Source organism: Doryrhamphus excisus, chromosome 4 (genome assembly GCF_030265055.1).
Source record: "Doryrhamphus excisus isolate RoL2022-K1 chromosome 4, RoL_Dexc_1.0, whole genome shotgun sequence".
Classification (NCBI taxonomy): Eukaryota; Metazoa; Chordata; class Actinopteri; order Syngnathiformes; family Syngnathidae; genus Doryrhamphus; species Doryrhamphus excisus.
In genome coordinates this window covers 2,486,710-2,508,712 of record NC_080469.1, presented here as the reverse complement: position 1 = coordinate 2,508,712, position 22,003 = coordinate 2,486,710, and the positions used below count along the sequence as shown (strand labels likewise).

General features: G+C 39.8%; 2 protein-coding genes across 7 annotated transcripts in view; one reads left to right on the top strand and one right to left on the bottom strand.

Annotated features, from left to right (window-relative positions):
* bicdl1 (BICD family like cargo adaptor 1) overlaps positions 1-8,145 on the top strand; it is a 59,812-nt gene extending 51,667 nt beyond the window's left edge. For 3 of the 5 annotated variants that reach the window (XM_058069879.1, XM_058069881.1, XM_058069880.1), the window contains 2 exons: positions 947-1,067; positions 3,436-8,145. In XM_058069879.1, the coding sequence (XP_057925862.1) occupies positions 947-1,067; positions 3,436-3,612 (298 nt within the window). In that variant the 3' untranslated portion in view covers positions 3,613-8,145. Of the gene's footprint in view, positions 1-946; positions 1,068-1,237; positions 1,994-3,435 lie in introns of those variants that run through there. The other 2 variants (XR_009129554.1, XM_058069882.1) reach the window with 2 other exon arrangements.
* Positions 8,146-9,522: 1,377 nt separating this feature from the next.
* On the bottom strand, positions 9,523-21,307 carry rab35b (RAB35, member RAS oncogene family b). Of its 2 annotated transcripts, XM_058069885.1 has the most exons (6): positions 20,999-21,295; positions 18,919-18,969; positions 18,014-18,137; positions 17,010-17,134; positions 13,298-13,422; positions 9,523-11,004 (listed from the first exon to the last, which is right to left on the bottom strand). In XM_058069885.1, exons 1-6 carry the CDS (start codon positions 21,048-21,050, stop codon positions 10,876-10,878), a joined length of 606 nt encoding a protein of 201 aa, XP_057925868.1. In that variant the 5' UTR covers positions 21,051-21,295; the 3' UTR covers positions 9,523-10,875. The 2 variants fall into 2 exon arrangements, with proteins under 2 accessions (XP_057925868.1, XP_057925869.1); XM_058069886.1 differs by lacking the exon at positions 13,298-13,422 and having other exon boundaries at positions 20,999-21,307.
* Between the last annotated feature and the right edge of the window lie 696 nt (positions 21,308-22,003).

The following is a 22,003-nucleotide window of genomic DNA, read 5'->3' as shown; positions in this document are numbered from 1 at the left end:
ATGTTAAAGTTACTTTGTTAGACTCTGAAAAACCCTGAATTAGGTTGTTCATGTTAAAGTTAGACAAAGTTAGACTCTGAAAACCCCTGGATTAGGTTGTTCATGTTAAAGGTAGACAAAGTTAGACTTTGAAAACCCCTGGATTAGGTTGTTCATGTTAAAGTTAGACTTTGAAAACCCCTGGATTATGTTGTTCATGTTAAAGTTAGACTTTGAAAACCCCTGGATTAGGTTGTTCATGTTAATGTTAGACTTTGAAAAACCCTGGATTAGGTTTTTCATGTTAAAGTTAGACAAAGTTACACTTTAAAAACCCCTGGATTAGGTTGTTCATGTTAAAGTTAGACTTTGTTAGACTCTGAAAACCCCTGGATTAGGTTGTTCATGTTAAAGTTGGACAACGTTAGACTTTGAAAACCCCTGCATTAGGTTGTTCATGTTAAAGTTAGACTTTGAAAACCCCTGGATTAGGTTGTTCATGTTAAAGTTAGACTTTGAAAACCCCTGGATTAGGTTGTTCATGTTAAAGTTGGACAAAGTTAGACTTTGAAAACCCCTGGATTAGGTTGTTCATGTTAAAGTTAGACTTTGTTAGACTTTGAAAACCCCTGGGTTAGGTTGTTCATGTTAAAGTTGGACAAAGTTAGACTTTGAAAACCCCTGGATTAGGCTGTTCATGTTAAAGTTAGACAAAGTTAGACTTTGAAAACCCCTGGATTAGGTTGTTCATGTTAAAGTTAGACTTTGAAAACCCCTGGATTAGGTCGTTCATGTTAAAGTTAGACTTTGAAAACCCCTGGATTAGGTTGTTCATGTTAAAGTTAGACTTTGAAAACCCCTGGATTAGGTTGTTCATGTAAAAGTTAGACAAAGTTAGACTTTGAAAACCCCTGGATTAGGTCGTTCATGTTAAAGTTAGCCATCATGTCCCTGTGTCTGCTTACAGAAAGAAGGCCGTGGAGATGGAGCTGGCCAAGTGTAAAATAGACATCATGTCTTTAAATAGCCAACTTCTGGACGCCATCCAGCAGAAGCTCAACCTATCACAGCAGCTGGAAGCCTGGCAGGTGGGTCAAAGGTCGCAGGACCGTGACGCTAAAAGCCCAGCGATTGTACCACAGTCTACGTGTCTACTTTACGTGTCGGTGCGGTCGCACTCGCACTCGGCTCCTCCCCCTTAACCTCCCTCCTCCTCCGTAACTAGCGGCTCTTTCCTCTCTCTTCTCCCTGCCCACAGTTTGCATCCTCAGGGCTCTTTACAGTTTGGCTCTTGTGGTTTCTGATCTAGTGGCCTTTCTCAGCTTCTGTACCACCCTCTGTACCCCGTGGTACCCTCCCCCTCCTGCCTTAGAGGTGAGCCCAGCAGCACCATCCCATATGTCGCAACCCAATCTCGCCAAGGGAACTAAACATGCCACGATGCGTACATTGTTTACGGTGCATACAGTTCACCTGTGTTAATAACTTCACTGGGGGGGGGGGCATTGCTCCTCATGGTGAATTCAGAATTATTTTCCATTGGCTTTTTTGGTTTGCTCCACCATCCCGCCGCTCCAATCTGCACTAACCCTTTCTACGCCATGCTGGGCCATCACACGCCTTTTTTCCATCCAACCCACCTCTCCTCTCTAAGTACACCTGCACACCTGCTCATTATTTATTTGCCCTCAGAATTGTGTAAAAATTGAAAAAAAGTACAATTAACTCATTAAATAGCAGACCTATAAACACTTTTATAACCCCGAACAATCTGATCCCAGAACCGGATTTATACGTCTTTTAGGTGACGCCACCTCACACTAATGGATGTCAGTTTTAGAGCTCTTTTAAAAAGCCATAAAAATGGCCACAAGGTGGCAGAAGTACATTTGATAAGCGCTAGGCAGAAATCACTCATTCATTTTTATCATTCATTTTCTAAGCGCTTATCATCACGAGGGTCACGGGGGGTGCTGGAGCCTATCCCAGCTCTCTTCGGGCGAGCCAGCCAATCACAGGGCACATATAGTCAAACAACCATTCACACTCACATTCATACCTATGGACAATTTGGAGTCGCTAATTAACCTAGCATGTTTTTTTGGAATGTGGGAGGAAACTGGAGTACCCGTAGAAAACCCACGCATGCACGGGGAGAACATGCAAACTCCACACAGAGATCGCCGAGGATGGAATTGAACTCGGGTCTCTTAGCTGCACTAACCACTCGACCACCGTGCAGCCCGGCATAAATCATTTGCATGGATAAACACACTCGACACCAAAGAGGAAGTGGAAGTAGTAGAAAAGTATGCTTGAAATGTATTTTTCACACAAAGCTGGTTTTAGTCGGCGACTGATATTTTCCTGAAACTTACCCATGATCTACTGCTGGTTACTTAAAAGCGGAAAAAGGGAGAAACAAACTTTTTTTTTCTGATGAAAGCATTGGAGTCTAATGTTTCTTTTGTTAGATTCCATGCATATATATATATATATAGCCGTAGAATACGATATTCCGTGTATCTTGAAAAAAACAGTCAAAATCCTATAAAAAATCATATAAAAGGTCTTTTTTTTTAAATGGCTGGGATTGAACAAGTTAATGAGAAATATTATTCAATATGGATTGGATTGGTTTTAGCACCCATAAATATACAAAATGGCTACCTGTATTGTTCAATTTTTATGTAAAGAAAAACATTAGACACCCACTTTTGGAACATTAAATTTAATATTTCTAAATATTGATATTTAATATTTAAATTATACATTATTTAAACTTTTTTGTTAATAACATCAACACACAGTAATAATTATGTACATTTGTGAACCGTTAATGATCCAATTCTATTAGAGTAATCAATATAATAAATAATGTTGTTGCACGGTGGACGAGTGGTTAGCGCGCAGACCTCACAGCTCGGTGACCAGGGTTCAATTCCACCGTCGGCCATCTCTGCGTGGAATTTCCATGTTCTCCCCGTGCATGCGTGGGTTTTTGTTCCGGGTACTCCGGTTTCCTCCCACATTCCAAAAACATGCTAGGTTAATTAGCGACTCCAAATTGTCCATAGGTATGAATGTGAGTGTGAATGGTTGTTTGTCTGTATGTGCCCTGTGATTGGCTGGCCACCAGTCTAGGGTGTTTCCTCGTCTCTTGATAGACAGACAGCTGGGATAGGCTCCAGCACCCCCCCTCCCGTGAACCTTGTGAGGATAAGCGGTAGAGAATGAATGAATGAATGTTGTCAGTGTGCCTTCACAATCACCTCCAAAGTGCCCTCTGGTGGCCTTTAGTGTCATTGCAGGTTAAATAAATACAGCAAACACAATTCAACATAATTGGAATAGCTAATATGAACAAACTGATGATATTATATAGCGATATAGCAAAACATCAACACAATCAAGTATCCATGAACACTCAAGTGTGTGTGTGGTCTTCCCCTGCAGGATGACATGCACAGAGTGATTGACCAGCAGTTGATGGACAAGCACCAGGACGAGTGGCGGTACTCCCCGTCCGCCATGTCTGGGTCGTCCAGGGCTCACGGCTCTCAGTCGTCCAGACGAGCTCAACGCATCTCTGATCGGGACAGGAGACTTTTCTCTTTTTTCAAAAAGAACTGAGAACAGGAAAGAAATAAAAAAAGCTTACACGACGCCCCTTGGAGAAGAGTGACGCGACGGCACAGGTGGAAAGAACGCGGCCCCAAGATGGCGGGCGGCACACACACACACACGCACTCACACACTGAGGTTTGCACGTCATGTCGGTTTCTTAGTGCCTAATATCATCCATGGCTACTTCCTGCCCACCCGATATAGGGAAGTAACACCGGGTACCGACTCTCCCTGTCCTTGCTGGACATGACGATGGTAGCATAGCAACAGCATCCCCTTCACATGGGCTGGCTTTCAATTCATGCACTTCTGTACTTACATTTCAATAAGTACACTAAGTACACTAAGTACACTGGAATTGAGTCAGTGTCGTGCGGTACAAAATCTTCTTGTCTCCTTTTTAGTGGTGAATCGCAACCACTCTTCCATTCCGAAGCCAAGTTAGCGAACATTGAGGGCTCTTAAGTGTGAATCGAGAAGACGTAAGTCAGTGTTGTGGACCCAAGAGTCACTGAAACTTCGGTTTTTGTCGAGTACCTGTGAGTCGGTGAAACTCGAGTCTTTGTCGAGCATAAGTGAGTCAGTCAGTTGTTGTCAAGCTCGAGTCTTTGTGGACAGTGAAACTTGAATCTTCGTCGGGCCATCCGTGAATCAGTGAAACTCGAGTCTTGGTCAACCCGTGAAAGTGGAACTTGGGTCTTTGTCAAGCGCCCGTAAGTCAGTGAGAACTGGTCGGCACGGAGCAACCATGAGTCGGTAAAATTGGAGTCTGTTAATCTGTGAATCGGTTAAACTTGAGTCTTTGTCGAGCACTCGTGAATCAGTGAAAGCCCAGTCTTCAGCAGGTACCTGTGAGTCACTGAAAATTGAGTCTCAGTCAAGAAGCCATGAATCATTGAAAGTCAATTCTTGCTCGAGCACCCGTGAGTCAGTGCAACTTGAGTCTTTGTCGAGCACCCGTGAGTCGGTGAAACCTCAGTCGTCAGCAAGTACCCGTGAGTCACTGAAACTTGAGTCTTTGTCGAGCACCGATGAGTCAGTGCAACTTGAGTCTTTTTCGAGCACCCGTGAGTCAGTGAAACCCCAGTCGTCAGCAAGTACCCGTGAGTCACTGAAAATTGAGTCTCAGTCAAGCAGCCATGAATCATTGAAAGTCAGGTCTTGCTCGAGCACCCGTGAGTCAGTGAAACCCCAGTTGTCAGCAAGTACCCATGAGTCCCGTGAGTCAGGAGAACTCGAGTCTTCGTCGAGCACCCATGAGTCAGCGAAAGTCAAATCTGTGTCCAGCCCCCATGAGTCAGTGGAACTCGAGTCTTTGTCGAGCACCCATGAGTCAGTGAAACCCCAGTCATCAGCAAGTACCCATGAGTCACTGAAACTTGAGTCTCAGTCAAACAGCCATGAATCATTGAAATTCAAATCTTGGTTGAGCACCCATGAGTCAGTGCAACTTGAGTCTGTAGATCTTTGAGTCAGAGAAACTCGAGTTTTTGTCAACCCGTGAGTCAGTGGAACTCGAGTCTTGCTCTAGCACCCGTGAGTCAGTGCAACTCGAGTCTTTGTCGAGCACCCATGAGTCAGTGAAAGTCAAATCTGTGTCAAACCCTGGTGAGTCACTGAAACTCGAGTCTTTGTCGAGCACACGTGAGTCAGTGAAATCCCAGTCGTCAGCAAGTACCCATGAGTCACTGAAACTTGAGTCTCAGTCAAACAGCCATGAATCATTGAAATTCAAGTCTTGGTTGAGCACCCATGAGTCAGTGAAACTCAAGTTTTTGTCAACCCGTGAGTCACTGAAACTCGAGTCTTGGTCGAGCACACATGAGTCAGTGCAACCCGAGTCTGTAGATCTTTGAGTCACTAAAACTTGAGTCTTGGTGGAGCACCCATGAGTCAGTGCAACTCGAGTCTTTGTCGAGCACCCATGAGTCAGTGAAACCCCAGTCGTCAGCAAGTACCCGTGAGTCACTGAAACTCGAGTCTTTGTCGAGCACCCATGAGTCAGTGAAACCCCAATTGTCAGCAAGTACCCATGGGTCACTGAAACTTGAGTCTCAGTCAAGCAGCCATGAATCATTGAAATTCAAATCAACTCGAGTCTGTGGATCTTTGAGTCAGTGAAACTCAAGTTTTTGTCAACCCGTGAGTCAGTGGAACTCGAGTCTTGGTCGACCACACATGAGTCAGTGCAACCCGAGTCTGTGGATCTTTGAGTCACTGAAACTCGAGTCTTGGTCGAGCAACTTGAGTCTTTGTCGAGCACCTGTGAGTCAGTGAAAGTCAAATCTGTGTCAAGCCCCCGGTGAGTCAGTGAAACTCGAGTCTTTTTCGAGCACCCGTGAGTCAGTGAAACCCCAGTCGTCAGCAAGTACCCGTGAGTCACTGAAACTCGAGTCTTTGTCGAGCATCCATGAGTCAGTGAAACCCCAGTCGTCAGCAAGTACCCATGAGTCACTAAAACTCGAGTCTTGGTGGAGCACCCATGAGTCAGTGAAACCCCAGTCGTCAGCAAGTACCCGTGAGTCACTGAAACTCGAGTCTTTGTCGAGCACCCATGAATCACTGAAACTTGAGTCTCAGTCAAGCAGCCATGAATCATTGAAATTCAAGTCAACTCGAGTGTGTAGATCTTTGAGTCAGTGAAACTCAAGTTTTTGTCAACCCGTGAGTCACTGAAACTCGAGTCTTGGTCGAGCACACATGAGTCAGTGCAACCCGAGTCTGAAGAGCTTTGAGTCAGTGAAACTTGAGTCTTTGTCTACACGTGAGTCAGTGAAACTCAAATCTTTGTTAACCCGTGAGTCACTGAAACTTGAGTCTTTGTCAACCTGTGAGTCAGTGAAACTCGAGTCTTTGTTGAGCACCCATGAACCAGTCAAACTGGAGTCTTCATCAAGAATAACAAATCCTTCATGACTTCCATATTTGTAACATAATGCATTTTGCTGTCCTGGTCTATGCTAATGCACTCATGCACTTCAAATACTCCGTGTTAGTGTGGAAGTGCGCCAATTGAAACACAGCCACGCTGCTGATTTCAAGGTTTTTATTCATCAGCGCCATTTTTGCATCGTTCATCGCAAAACAATCCAGCTCCAAAACGCTCGCTTTGTCATCAGCACTCCAGCACTTTGTCATTTTTCGGCATTTTTTCCGAGACCTGAGACCAACAGCCGTGAAAATGAAGCTTCGCTTAATCCTCGTTTTACTTCAAACTCAGAACAGAACTTGATTGATGGATGCAATTATCAGTCTAATTAATCAAGTTCTCTTTAGCACTTTAGCCTTTTTTTTTTTGAACTCATGGACATGTTCAATTCCTCTTGATCTCCAACTTAATAATAACGGGTTATTTTTCTACATTTACTGCACTATTTATTTCAACGCTCTCATGCAAGGGGGCGTGTGTCCAAAGGCGGCCATTTTCAGCCCACTTATTTTTTTATGGGTACATTATAAACATAAAATTAATTATTAATGAGCTATATTAACAGAAATTACATGAATTTGTTTTGTGAGAGTTTTGTTTATACACTGAATTAATCATATTACTTATATAAATGTATGGAAAAAGTAGTTTGGACCCCACTGCTGCAATGTATCATTTTGTTTTTGTATTATTTTCAATATTGTCCAGTCAACCAAATTCTCCAAAGTACAAAAATACTCTCAAAAATACTCTCTTGGAACGACTTTGACAACAAGCATAAATTTACCTCCATCCTGCTTCAACCCTGAACCAATCACTGGTCTTCATTTTAATCCATAAGAATACACTAAAGAACCCGCAAATCGAACTTTGTCAAATAACTAGCCTTAAAATTCATATAGTCGAAAAATAAATATCATTTTCTTGTAAGTACTTTTTGCGGTATCCAGCACAAAAAAAGTGTCAAGTTGCGACGATACTGAATATGTAACATCACAGAATATAGAGTATATCACACCCAGTTGTACAGCACAGTACAACAGTACAGTACTAGTGGGTTCTTATGGATTAAGCTGTCTACTGTTGATGTGAATGACAGGAAGTGTGTTTTAAGTGTGTGTGTGTGTGTGTGTGTCTGTGCTTGGGCCGCTGCACCACGCAGCTTTGCAAACCTATGCAGATGTCACCTCTGTGAAGGGAGGAACCCAAAGAATGTTTTTTTTTTTTTTTTATACATAAAACAAGTCAGTTTGGGTTTGGGTGAAGTGAATATATTTATAAGAAAATCAATACTTTTGAAATAAAATCGACTTTCTTCCTTTTAAAAAAAAAAAATGTGTCCTTTGTGAGTCAGATGTGTGTCAACGATACAGGAAGAGGAACTCTCGTCGCCGACATGAGGTGTCCAATGTACACAAAGAAAAAAAGATGCAATCTAACAAGAAAAAGTCCTAATTTTATAAGAATTATTTTCTATTACGTGAACAAAAATAATATAATTTAGGTGTTATTGAAATATTAAAGTAAGACAAAAAAAACTAACATTATAAGAAACAAACAAAACAACCAATAATATTTCTATTAAGTCAGAAGTACGGAGACATATTTGAAATAATTGGAAAATTTATTAAAAAAAAAAAAACAGTAATTTTATGAGAATAAAGTCAAAATATTAAGAATAAAAAGCATCATTTTCTAATAAGAAATAAAGTTGCCATTTTACGAGAATAAACTTGTAATATTAGGAGGAAAAATAATGTAATTTTAGTTGTGTAGAGTTGAAAATTAAATTTAAAAAATCACATTAGTTAATATTAAATTTAAAAAAATATTTTTAATATTATGACAAAGAAAAAAAAAATAAAGTGGTTATTTTTGTAATATTAGTTTACTTGAAAGAAAAAAAAATACACATTCTCCCACACATTTTTTTTCTTCTTCACAGGAATCCAAAAATAGACACAGGTTGAAAATTAAGTTAAAAAATCACATTAGTTAATATTAAATAAAAAAAAAAATTGTAATATTATGACGAAGAAAAAAAAGTGGTGATTTTTGTATTAGTTTACTTTAAAGAAAAAAAATACACATTATCCCACACATTTTTTTCTTCTTCGCAGGAATCCAAAAATAGACACAGGTTGAAAATTAAGTTAAAAAAATCACATTAGTTAATATTAAATAAAAAAAATAATTGTAATATTATGACAAAGAAAAAAAATAAAGTGGTGATTTTTGGAATATTAGTTTACTTTAAAGAAAAAAAAATACACATTATCCCACACATTTTTTTTCTTCTTCACAGGAATCCAAAAATGGACACAGGTTGAAAATTAAGTTAAAAAATCACATTAGTTAATATTAAATAAAAAAAAAAAAATTGTAATATTATGACGAAGAAAAAAAAGTGGTGATTTTTGTATTAGTTTACTTTAAAGAAAAAAAAATACACATTATCCCACACATTTTTTTTCTTCTTCGCAGGAATCCAAAAATAGACAGGTTGAAAATTAAGTTAAAAAAATCACATTAGTTAATATTAAATAAAAAAAAAAATTGTAATATTATGACAAAGAAAAAAAAATAAAGTGGTGATTTTTGGAATATTAGTTTACTTTAAAGAAAAAAAAACACATTCTCCCACACATTTTTTTTTTATTCTTCACAGGAATCCAAAAATAGACACAGGTTGAAAATTAAGTTAAAAAAAATCACATTAGTTAATATTAAATTTAAAAAAAAAAATTTTTTTGTAATATTATGACGAAGAAAAAAAACAAAGTGGTGATTTTTGAAATATTAGTTTACTTTAAAGAAAAAAAAAACTACACATTCTCCCACACATTTTTTTTTTATTCTTCACAGGAATCCAAAAATAGACACAGGTTGAAAATAGTCAGGCCACAAGTCACTGACAGATGACATCAGTTGTTATGTGTCAAATATTTATTCCTTTTAAAACGTTTATTACTGATTAAACTCATGTAGGGCGAAAAATGAATAGTACATCTTTTCTCTTTTTTTTTTTTTTTTTTTTTTAAACTCCAGTGTACAGCAAACCACAGATGATGAGCAACCGGGTCACCTTTATAGCATGGGACTATTTGGCTGATATATACTGTATGTGTGTTTATACATATAGTACACACACACACATACTCTCTATGAGTAGTTATGAACCTGTAAGTCACGTCTGCATCTCCCAAACTCCTCCCCCCCTCGTCACGGGGCGCCATTTTGGTGGAAAGGGTAACATGCAGGGCAAACATGGCGACAAACCGACCTTTGGTTTTTAGTCTGTTAGAGAACACTCTTCAAGCCGAGGGAACACAAGAGAAGCATGGATGCATGTTGTGTTGTGGTGTCCCCACCCCCCCCCAAATCCGCCTGTCCGATGGTACATGCCCAGATATCCGTAAGAAGACGCTGGGCAGTTGCATTGGCACCCTTGGATTTTGCAGAGTAAGCGTTTTTCCTCGTGTTGATGGCAAGTCAGGCCAGTGAGGGGAGCGGCGGGTTAGGGTAAGCTGGCGAGGCGCACCGCTGAAGTTGTATTTTTTTCTTGATAACATTGGCAGTATCACAGTTTAAAAAAAAAAAAAAAAAAAAAAAAAAAATGAGAGGAACTAAAATGTAAATTTGAAGTATAAGTAAGTCTCACTTAAAAAAAAAGCAAAGTAAAACCAAACAGTTTGACTCAGCGCTACTTGGGTGGGGGGTGTGGGGGGGTATGACATAACGCTTGGCAAAACAGAGGCAAAAAATACAAAAAATGAGAAGTCACCGGCCGTGTCCAGTTGCTAAAGTCATCTACCAATCATCATCCCGCCATCCAAAAAAAAACAAAAAAAAAAACAACAAAAAATCCTACTAGTGAATGATTTGTTGGCGTGAGCTGTGGTAATAAAGCCGTGTCTGTCCACCAGACAACCTTCTCCCCATCCTAGAAAGAAAGAGAATCCCTTTCTCCTGGAGCGCTGAACGTCCCGTACAGTGTGAGAAGGAAGAATGGGATTATGGGAAATGGGTGGATGTATTACCGAAGCAATATGGCAGTCACTGTCAGGATGCAGATCAATTCTGTTCCCGGCCCGTCTGCTAAATTCCAAATAAGACTTGAATCGGACGTTGAATAATAAAATCTGTACATATATTTCTTCATGATTACTTTGTCCAAAGGGGACAATTATTTTTTTTTTATTATCTTTAGCGTATATTTTTATTAAATCTTTATCTTGCTCTTTAATTTAGACGTTCTGAGTCCCCATCCTTGTGAGTATGCGAGCGTGAACAATTGATGCCCGCCGGCCCGTTCGGGAGATTTGGGCTTTTGGGCTTTGCTAGCAGCACTTTTTCTTCCGTTTACTGTTCCGGGTGAGTTTGACCACGTCGTTCTGTTGCTGCTGCTGCTGCTTGGCCAGCACTTCCTTCTTGGCTCGGAGCACCAGCTCTGTGATGCAGTTGAACATCTACACGACAACGCAAAAACACAACAGAGGAGAAGAGACACAACACGTCACTCTGGAAGCACAAGACAGAGGCGCACGGGCGTAAATGTTGATACGGGATATCGGCGTCAGTCATAGGTTATGGTAATGGTTTTATTTCATTTGAACATGCATCAGATTACAATTGAATGCATCACATAATCAGTTCACAGTTCCACATGTCCGAAAGGAGTAGGAAGAAGCAAAGCTTATTAAATCCTACCCCTCCATCTGGTACTTTTACAATCAGTAACTGTTACATTTGTTCACTTCCTGCTTTCCTAATATGGTTTAAGGTAAAATAAATAAATAAATAAAAAAATTCAAATAAAAAAAAATTGTAAAAAAATAGGAATGTTTTTTTGTAAAAATTTTTTACAAAAAAACATTCCTAGTTTTTTACAATTTTTTTATTTGAATTTTATTTGAATTTTTGTTAAATTTTGTAAAAAAAAATTGTAAAAAAAAAATAGGAATGTTTTTTTGTAAATTTTTTTTACAAAAAAACATTCCAATTTTTTTACAATTTTTTTTTAACAAAATTTAACAACATTTTTTTTTTATTAAAAAAAAAAAAAATTTGTCCTGTACTGAAGTAGGAGGTGATATGAGCATCCAATGCCATAATGGGTACCATAGTAAGTGTCAATATAGTGATATATATAGCACATCATGACTGGTTCAAGACTCTTCATCCTTGTATTTAGCAAATTTATTTTATTTATTTATTCATTAATTTATTTTATTAATTTTTAAAATTAAAAATATATATATTTTTTATTTTTTGTCACATACCGACGTACGAGGTGATATGACCATACAATGACATAATGTGTACCATAGTAAGTGTCAATATAGTGATATATATAGCACATCATGACTGGTTCAAGACTCTTCATCCTTGTATTTAGCAAACATCAACTGCTTGTATTGTTTCTTGAATTGGCTCATCGTTGTGCATTGTTTGATTCCCTTACTCAATCCATTCCATAGTTTGATTCCACATACTGAAATGCTATGGCTAGCCTAACGTATAGTCCTAGCATAGAAGTGTTTCAAATGTACTTCTTCCCTGAGATCATATTTCTCCTCTCTTGTAGAGAAGTATTGGATGACATTTTTAGCTAATTGGTTATTTTTAGACTTAAGTGTTATTTTAGCTGTTTGAACTATGAACTATATCAGCAAGTTTAAATATTTGTGATTTTAGAAATAAGGAGTTAGTATGTTCTATGTAGGCGGCATTATGAATTATCCTTACTGGCCTTTTTTGCAGTGCATTTAGCGAGTGAAGATTGCTTTTATAGTTATTAGCCCATATTTCCACACAATAAGTACAACCAGAGAGCAATAAAGTAAAGTACATTTGAAACTGGAATTGTACCATTTTTGGCTTTCTGGAATGGATTCATTGGATTTACATTATTTCTTATGAGGGAAAAATTGATTCAGTAAACCGCTTTCAATTAGAACGAATGAATGATGCTTCCACTGTAGAAGTTTCAGCACAACTAAGCACCGCCAAGCTACGTGAATGTTCACCCTTGTTAGTTCACTGTAACGCCTGATACAACTCAAGGTACAGATATTATTATTATTATTATTATATTGGACAGATATAATGATGACAACTTAAGACATGATATCCAGCAACTTCCGTGCTTTTCTTCATTTTTCAAAATCACTTATATTCTAACTAGGGTGTTAAATTCCACCCCAAAAAGTACTCTTATGAGCTATTTTTGTTGTCATTGTTATATTTGTCCAAACACATGTACATTTAGTTGTACCAGGCATTCAAATAAACAAGAAACTGAAGAAAGTGGTGTAATAATCTTTCCCATGACTGTATATGTATGTTGTTGTCCTTTCATTTATTTTTCTGTTCATTAAATACAGTAAAAAATGGCCATATTTCAGATAGGGTAGCTGATTAATTGTGATTAATTCATCTAAAAACAGATTAAAATCTGTTATATTTGACAGCACTAATAAAGACAAAAATTGTGGTATGTGTATGCTGAAACCGCATTATCACTAATGTTTTCTGGCTATTTTTGAAGTATTTTTTTTACATTATTTATTGGATTATAATTAATATAATTATAATATAATATAAATAATATAATAAATATTTATTGGAATTGTTCCATAAAATGGGCAACTTGTAATTTTTATAATGCAGAAAATATAACACGTACACACGGGTAGCTAATTTATTGTAGCATCATATACTGTATAAAAGGCCCGCCACGCAAGGTAAACATTGCCTTACCTCTTCTACATTAATGTTCTCTTTTGCACTCGTCTCAAACAGGTTGATGCCCATCTGTTCTGCAAACTTCTGTGCATCTGTTGTCTCGACCACCTTGGAGCTGGGGTCGTCGTTTTTGTTTCCCACTGAAAACAAAGTTACCACGTTAGCTAGCAAGCCTCCTCGACACTCCGCCGTCGTAACACAAAGCAACACGTGTGCCCCCCCCTCACCCCTGGATGTATGGCTCGCAGCCTTGGGAACACTCGGGGAACATCGGCATAACACCCACTCTACAGTAGGTAAAAGCTCAGGACTTCAAAATAAAAGTATGTGAGTAAATTAATTCATTTTCTACCGCTTAACATCATAATGGTTGCCGGCATGATGGAGCCTATCCCAGCTGTCTTCGGGCAAGAGGCGGGGTACACCCTGGACTGGTGGCCAGCCAATCACAGGGCACATATAGACAAACAACCATTCACACTCACATTCATACCTATGGACAATTTGGAGTCGCTAATTAAGTAACCGGGCGGCACGGCGGTCTAGTGGTTAGCACGCAGACCTCACAGCTAGGAGACCAGGGTTCAATCCCCACCCACGGCCATCTCTGTGTGGAGTTTGCATGTTCTCCCCGTGCATGCGTGGGTTTTCTCCGGGTACTCCGGTTTCCTCCCACATTGGAACCTATGGACTTGTGGCCAGCCAATCACAGGGCACATATAGACAAACAACCATTCACACTCAACCATTCATACCTCACAGAGATGGCCGAGGGTGGAATCGAACACTCGTCCATTGTGCAGCCACAATCCCTCCTCTTACAAGATTTTTGTTGTTATGTTGTTTCAGATGTACAATTTAACCAAATGGGCTGCACGGCGGTTGAGTGGTTAGCACACAGACCTCACAGCTAGGAGACCAGGGTTCAATTCCATCCTCGGCCATCTCTGTGTGGAGTTTGCATGTTCTCCCCGTGCATGCGTGGGTTTTCTCCGGGTACTCCGGTTTCCTCCCACATTCCAAAAACACGCTAGGTTAATTAGCGACTCCAAATTGTCCATAGGTATGAATGTGAGTGTGAATGGTTGTTTGTCTATATGTGCCCTGTGATTGGCTTGGCCACCAGTCCAGGGTGTACCCCGCCTCTCGCCCAAAGACAGCTGGGATAGGCTCCAGCACGCCCGCGACCCTCGTGATGAAAAATCGGTAGAAAATTAATGAATGAGTTCTCCTATTTTGTGTGGAAGTGGTAACTTTTTGGCTTCTTATTTCGTCTTTCCCCACCCTCGGCCATCTCTGTGTGGAGTTTGCATGTTCTCCCCGTGCATGCGTGGGTTTTCTCCGGGTACTCCGGTTTCCTCCCACATTCCAAAAACATGCTAGGTTAATTAGCCACTCCAAATTGTCCATAGGTATGAATGTGAGTGTGAATGGTTGTTTGTCTATATGTGCCCTGTGATTGGCTGGCCACCAGTCCAGGGTGTACCCTGCCTCTTGCCCAAAGACAGCTGGGATAGGCTCCAGCACCCCTGCGACCCTCGTGAGGAAAAGCGGTAGAAAATGAATGAATGAATTAATTAACCTAGCATGTTTTTGGAATGTGGGAGGAAACCGGAGTACCCGGAGAAAACCCACGCATGCACGGGGAGAACATGCAAACTCCACACAGAGATGGCCGAGGGTGGAATTGAACTCTGGTCTCCTAGCTGTTGACACCTGCATGCTAACCACTTTGTCCACCGTGCAGTCCCACCAGTAAATTTCCAAATGCAAATATTGCATTTGATGTCCTGCATCGTGGCCCCACCACATTCTACATTTTTCTTGGATATGTGGGCCTTGGTCAAAAAAGTTAGGACCATACATTACAAAGATCCCTTCGAGGACAAAAACAGTTTGGGGTAAAAAGGCTATTGTTTTATTGTTTGCAGTTTGTTTACATTCATTTACAAATCATCTGTTTATACAAAAGTAAATACGTTTAGTTTTATATTTTTGTTCCTTTACTGTAGCAAAAAGGAACTGAACCGAGGTCCGTCACGGTTACTTACGGTGTATCGCTACTCCGCTATTGTTTCGACTTTTCTATCTTTGCTTGTGTTCTTTGTTTTTTTTTTTTTTTTTTTCGCCTGTTGTATGTTTGGTTAGCCATTTTGGTCTCGGTGCTTTGTGTCCTCTTTGTTTTTAGATTTCCCTGCAGTGTTGCAAAGTACCTTGGGCTGGTACTTTGGAGTGTTTTTGTGTGTCAAAACACTTTACTTGCACATCAACGGTCCTACTCTGAAATCTCACATAAAAGCAGAAATGGAAGTTGTCACACAGAAAAGCGGTCTCGGCTGCTCAAAACAATACTAAACTAATACTAAACAATAAATGTGAGTAGGGAGAGTAGATGTATTAGTTTATCAAATTGTATCAATTAGGCCAGGGGTGCTCACACTTTTTCAGCATGCGAGCTACTTTTAAAATGACCGAGTCAAAATAATCTACCCACTACAAAAATGCAAAACATCTATTTATTTTCAAATGTATTGAGGATTATTTGTACGTACAATGTATGTTGATGTACCTTACATAACCAAATGAGCCAATATTGCAAAACACACATAATTAACTATTAACATTTTTTGTAATTACCTGAGTTTACTTTGATGACTTGCACTGAATTGAACCAGCCAGGGATGCATAGTCCGGACAGTAGCTGCTGATAGCCAGCCTCAAGCACACTTCCAAATGTTTATCAGTCATGGATAATATCCGTATCATAATATCCGTATAATATTCCATATCCGTATGGAAGTGATATGTTTTTTGCCTTTTTACTTGGTCCAGTTTTTGCCTTTTTACTTGGTCCAGCTACTTCACTCATTTTAGTGACCATAAACTTTAGCGAGGGCTTTAAAATCTCGCAATTCGCCGACTAGCTTAGCACTTTGCATCGTTGTTTACGCATGAGCGGTGACCTAAAGGTCAAAATTCAGTTGTCATCTGACTGGTTGTCCTGTATGTCAATCAAGTAACGGGGATGGATGATAGGCTGACATCGTAAGTTCTGCTGCACTTAGAGACGTTGTTTGATTTGATTGGTCGCCCGAAGGGCAACATTCAGTTGTCATCTGAATGGCTGCCCTGTATGTCAATCAAGTGACGGCATTGATGCTGGGATGATATTTTTTTAATGTCACGCCGCGATCGACCAGCGATCGACCAGTACCACCTCCACGATCGACCGGTAGATCGCGATCGACTTAATGAGCACCCCTGAATTAGGCAATTATACAACAACTAAAATGTTAAAATAAAAAGTACATGTCAGAAGGGATTATGTTCCATTTTTTTGTTTTTTTTTTCGTGAAATTTACTGTGTGCTTCCTCTCGATCTAATCCAGATTGAGCATTTGGACTGAGCGTTGAAATTTGACATGGAAAATCCCATCCCGCTTATCAGATCAGGATGTGGTTTGTTATGCTTAAGCAAGATCGTATTACATGTTGGTGAATTCATAAGGCACACTGGAGCAGGATGTAAACTTTATCTTATTTTCAGTGTTAAATCAATCACATTTAGCATTGATTTCAGGGGACACGTTTAAGACATTAAAGAGGTCAACGCTTCATCTGAATGCTGATCATTGTAGAGCCTAAATTATTGATTAAACTCTCCATTGGATCTAATGGATTTTATTTAGTGGATGTATCACATGTGCATGCAAAGAAAGATTCTTACCTAATATTCGGCACACGTCGTCGCAGTTCTGGTTGATTTCATGTAACCATCGTTTGACGTTGACGAAGGATTCTGCGCTTGTGACATCATACACGACTATGACCCCATGTGTGCCTCTGTAGTACCTACAGACACAGTGGGAGAAGATGCTTGAGCACAAACCTTAACACGCAGGGAACAGCGCTTAACTTCTAAAAGAAACACACAATGAACCTTTAAAAGGTGGCGTTCATGAAACTGAAAAAAAAAAAAAAAAAAAAGACACTTGGTGGTCAGTAAAATGTGGTCTGGTTTGAGTTCAGATTGTATTTTTGTCAGTGGACAAAAAAAAAAAAAAAAGAAATTCAGTTAATGATATTCATAAAGTCGAGTCTCAGCCAGGGCACATATAGACAAACAACCATTCACACTCACATTCATACCTATGGACAATTTGGAGTCGCTAATTAACCTAGCGTGTTTTTGGAATGTTGGAGGAAACCGGAGTACCCGGAGAAAACCCACGCATGCATGCAAAAACATGCGAACTCCGCACAAAGATGACAGAGGGTGGAATTGAACTCGGGTCTCCTAGCTGAGAGGTCTGCGCACTAACCACTCGACCACTGTGCAGCCGCGATAAGATGCATATACATACAATAAAGTCAATTGCCGCATGTTTTCCTACACTTACTTGTTATGATTATATAATATATCATATATTATGTTATATTATTATTATCATTGTAATGTTTCTATACGTTGCCTTGACTTTGGCTGTGTTGGAGGAAGCGTGTGCCGCACATCCACACTGGAACCGTGACATTCGGCTAAACTATCGCCGTTGTGCCTTCATTCATATCCGTGTCTGCTTGCTAACGGCTCGCACTCGTGTAGCCCCGCCTCCACTACTGGCACAACGAGGCTGAATAGACGAGAAGATGCTCACTCTCTTCTGTGTTCAATTCACATCCAAAACAGCTCCACCTCAGAGAGTGTGTGCGTTTGTGTCTCCGTCAACTCACGTGGACGTGATGGTGCGAAAGCGCTCCTGTCCCGCTGTATCCCAGATCTGTAACTTCACCTTCTCCCCGTTGATCTCCACTGTCCGGATCTTGAAGTCTACGCCGATTGTGGTGATATAGCTACCTGCAAGCGACAGCGCAGCGACGGGATTAATCACCAAGACTTCATGGAAAAAATATGCCTTCAAAGCTGCATAAAAAAAAAACTGTCAGTCATTTGTTTATTCATGGCGGCCTGCATTACAGGTTTAGATGATCTCAAAACCGGCACAATAATCCCCAACATGGGCCACTGTTGGAACCGTAACACACTCCGTAACCGTAACACCTCATGCCCCCCCACCCAACACAACCCAAACAGTCTTATGGCTCATTTTCTCTTATTATATCTACTATTTGGGGTAATCTGACTAAAAAGGTGACTCTAGGGGTGTTATTTGAAGTCCCAGAGGGCTCTAATATATGTTAAAAACCATATCTAGAAGGCCATAAACATGTTTTCTATGCTTCCGTTCATAAATGTGAAATCCTACAAATTCACTTATCCCGGTCGGGTCTGGAACCAATGAAAAAACGATAAATGAGGGACTACTGCAACCCCAAGCAATGAGCGCTTTACCAGTACAGGAATAATACAAGCTAGGCAAAGCTTGTCATGGATAATTTATGATTTTATTGACTTATTAACAGCATAATGTTGGTCTGTGAGTGTTGCCTTGTTTTTGACATTTGCCCATTTAATGTTTTTTTGTTGTTGTTTTTTATTAAAATTGGTTTTGCTGAACATTCCAGCTGATGTTGGTTGTTACGTAGACGTACAGCATGAGGAAAGTGACGATGTCTATCAATGAGTAAAACATCAATTGTATTTGACTTCATGTTACGAGAGAGGCGGAAATACTCACCTGAAAATGTGTTGTCTGCAAATCGAAGCAGGAGACTGCTCTTCCCCACTCCTGCAAGGGAAACAGAGGGTCACTTCAAGATATTCCCAAAGACAAGGTACTGACACCCAAAACAATTGGACTATTACCTGAAATCTTATAGTCTGGCAAACACAACAATGTCATGTGATCAAATATAACCCAAAAACAAACTGTTCATCATCATCATCACCACCAAAACCAACACATAAAGGTGCTGCACTAGACTGGAAACAGAGAAAAATGTCTTAACCAGATCAGATGTCAATAGTTTGGGTGGGACGTACCTATTGTGTACATGTCAGCTGGGGGTTTCTATTAGTCCAAACATAAAACATATCAGTTTCCTTTAGCTTCCATGACAACAGACAATAACAGAAACTTCAAAGTAGCACAAGTTGTCCAAAACTCCAATGCAGGCTTTACGGAGAAACATCCTTTGTGTAATTAATTTTTATAAATTAATTTTGACTACCGCTGCTTTTAGTAATAAGCATTAACAGTAGTACTCAACTTTGCCTTCTCACAGACAAACAGGAGTCCTGAAAATCCGGCTGATTAATTTGATGCGTACTGGGGGTCATGTATCTAAGAGTGTGGTGCACACCTCAGTGTGGTTCGGTTAGCGTTCACACTAGGATTGTTGTCGGCAGACCATGAATCTATCATACAATGAATTGACAACTATTTTGGTGTTTGATTAATCTGTTTTTAATTAAAAATTGAATGTTTTCATTCCCTTAGTCATCCATGAAAGCAGATATATTATCTTTATGTTTGAGGCAAAACAAGATATTCATGACATTTTTGTCATTTTTTACATTTATGTTGCAGACCAAAATTGTGTTGCTTCTTACCGATTACTCGAAACAAGAAGCTTTAGGTTAATCTAAGTTAAGAGTTGGTGCTCCCTGTTCACCCTCGCCTATAAACACATAATGGGACGGTATGTGAATGCAGCTTGTTGTTTCAACTCTATAAAGAAGATAGCATTGCAGCTCTGCCTCGTAATGCATCTGGCCTGCCAGAGAAAAGCAGATGGGATCAGTGTTTTCCAAAAACTGACAAATCTAGCAACTTTTTTCCCTAGACTTACTGGTTACATTTGGAGCCCGTAACATGAAAAACACATACCACGCTACACAATGAGCAGCCATGGTTGTGAGTGCGCCTGAAAAAATGTCCAGCAGTTGTAGCATTTTTGGCCAACAAACAAGAACATGGCTTTTCCAGTTTGTTCAGCTGGGCTTCCAGCATGCAAGTGATGGGACACTGGCATCAGTGTGCTGTGCAGACAGATAAAGAGCCGGTGCCAGCATCAGGATGGTCGATGAACCACAAAGCACTTCTGCAGGGTAACCTCTGGCCCAATAGAGGGCGAGATGTGCAATGAGTGGTTCTTTTATGACTTTATGTATGGTTTAATATTGGCAAAGAAAATAGTCTTTCAACATTGTATTTAACGGACTTTCATACTTTCATGAATACTAACCACTGCGATAGTATCACTTCATTAAACGTGACTGCCGTGATTCTAATCAGACAGGCAATTCTCAAACTTTTTGTAGATGCTTTTATTATTACGAGTAAGGGTGATCTTGGTGTTGTTTAGCGCCGTGCTAACCTAGCTAACCTTGTAATATCATCGTAGCCAGCTGCTAACGCTAGCAAACATAACAGCTTCGTGAGCCATTCAAAAATATGCTAGTCTTATGTATCTATATCGGTTAATTAACCATGGTAAGCACGGTATGGTTGTTTTGCACATAGAAATGTATTTTAATAGTTCAACGACATGGATATATTAGAAGGAAAAACTGCTGATCTCTTGGTGATATCCGGCCTCATCGACAGACATGCCCAGCCCGGACACACAACCTCCGCCCTGTCACTGACATACAAATATGGCCTCCGTGTGCTTTACACTCATTTAATCAAAAACATAGTAAGTAAAAATCTAAATCCGGCAACTCAGTAAACAAACGAGGTGCATTTGGACATTTTTTGGGGAAAAAAACAACACAGGCCCACTTCCCGGGCTACATCCCCGTCGTCGACTTACCGCTGTCACCGATGATGAGCAGCTTGAAGAGGTAATCGTAGTCCCTGGCCATGCCGGTGGATAGTGGCTTTCCCCCCGCCTTGTGTCGCTTCTGTGCACGGTGTGTGCTCCCTTGTTCCTTAAAAAAACACCACCCCTGATCCACCCGTGTTTCTGGAATAAAACCACCGAAGCTAGAAACAATTTACCCCCCGAGCCGGTGTCGTTTTTCTCGGGGTTTCGGCAGGCGGAAACTCCGCTTCCTCCTCTGGTGGAACTGCACCCGACTCTGATCCGGCCGCACTGCGCATGCGACCTCCTCACCATTGAAGACCACTATACACTATGGACAAAAGTATTTGGACAGCCGCCTTCACTTCGAGGTAGACCTGTAAGATATTCAAGCTTATGTCATTGGTCACCAATGTGCGTCCCGGGGGCCCTTTTTGGACCGCATTTAGTTTTTATTGGCCCACGGCATGAGATATAGATACACAGAATACAGAAACTAGTATTCATAGTTATTCACCTTTTCCACATTTTCTAAAAATATATTTAACAGGAAAACCAAAAGTCAACAAAGTCAAATCATGAAGAAAAAAAAGTTGCAATCTAACAACATAATTTTACAAGAACAAGAAATAACCAAATTTTATTTGCATAAAAGGTATAGTAGTAAAGAAAAAACTTTAATATTCTCCAGAATAAAACTAAGCTGTAATTTTTAAAATAAAAATATTATGGAAATAAGTCAATCTGAAGAAAATTTACTACAAGAATGCAAGATGCAGTTTCTTTTAAGTGTATGTTGCTTTACAAAATATCAAAGTGGCTTTTGCATCCTTTCATTTTTAGTATGTTACATAATTACCCCATTATTGGGAAAACAATGCATTCATATTTCGTACATAATTGGAGTGTTTAAATGCATGTCAATTGTCATACTTACCAAGACAGTGAAATTGCCGGATGTGGTCAAATTTGACACAGTATATATACTGAAATCAGGTATTGTTTATTTCATAT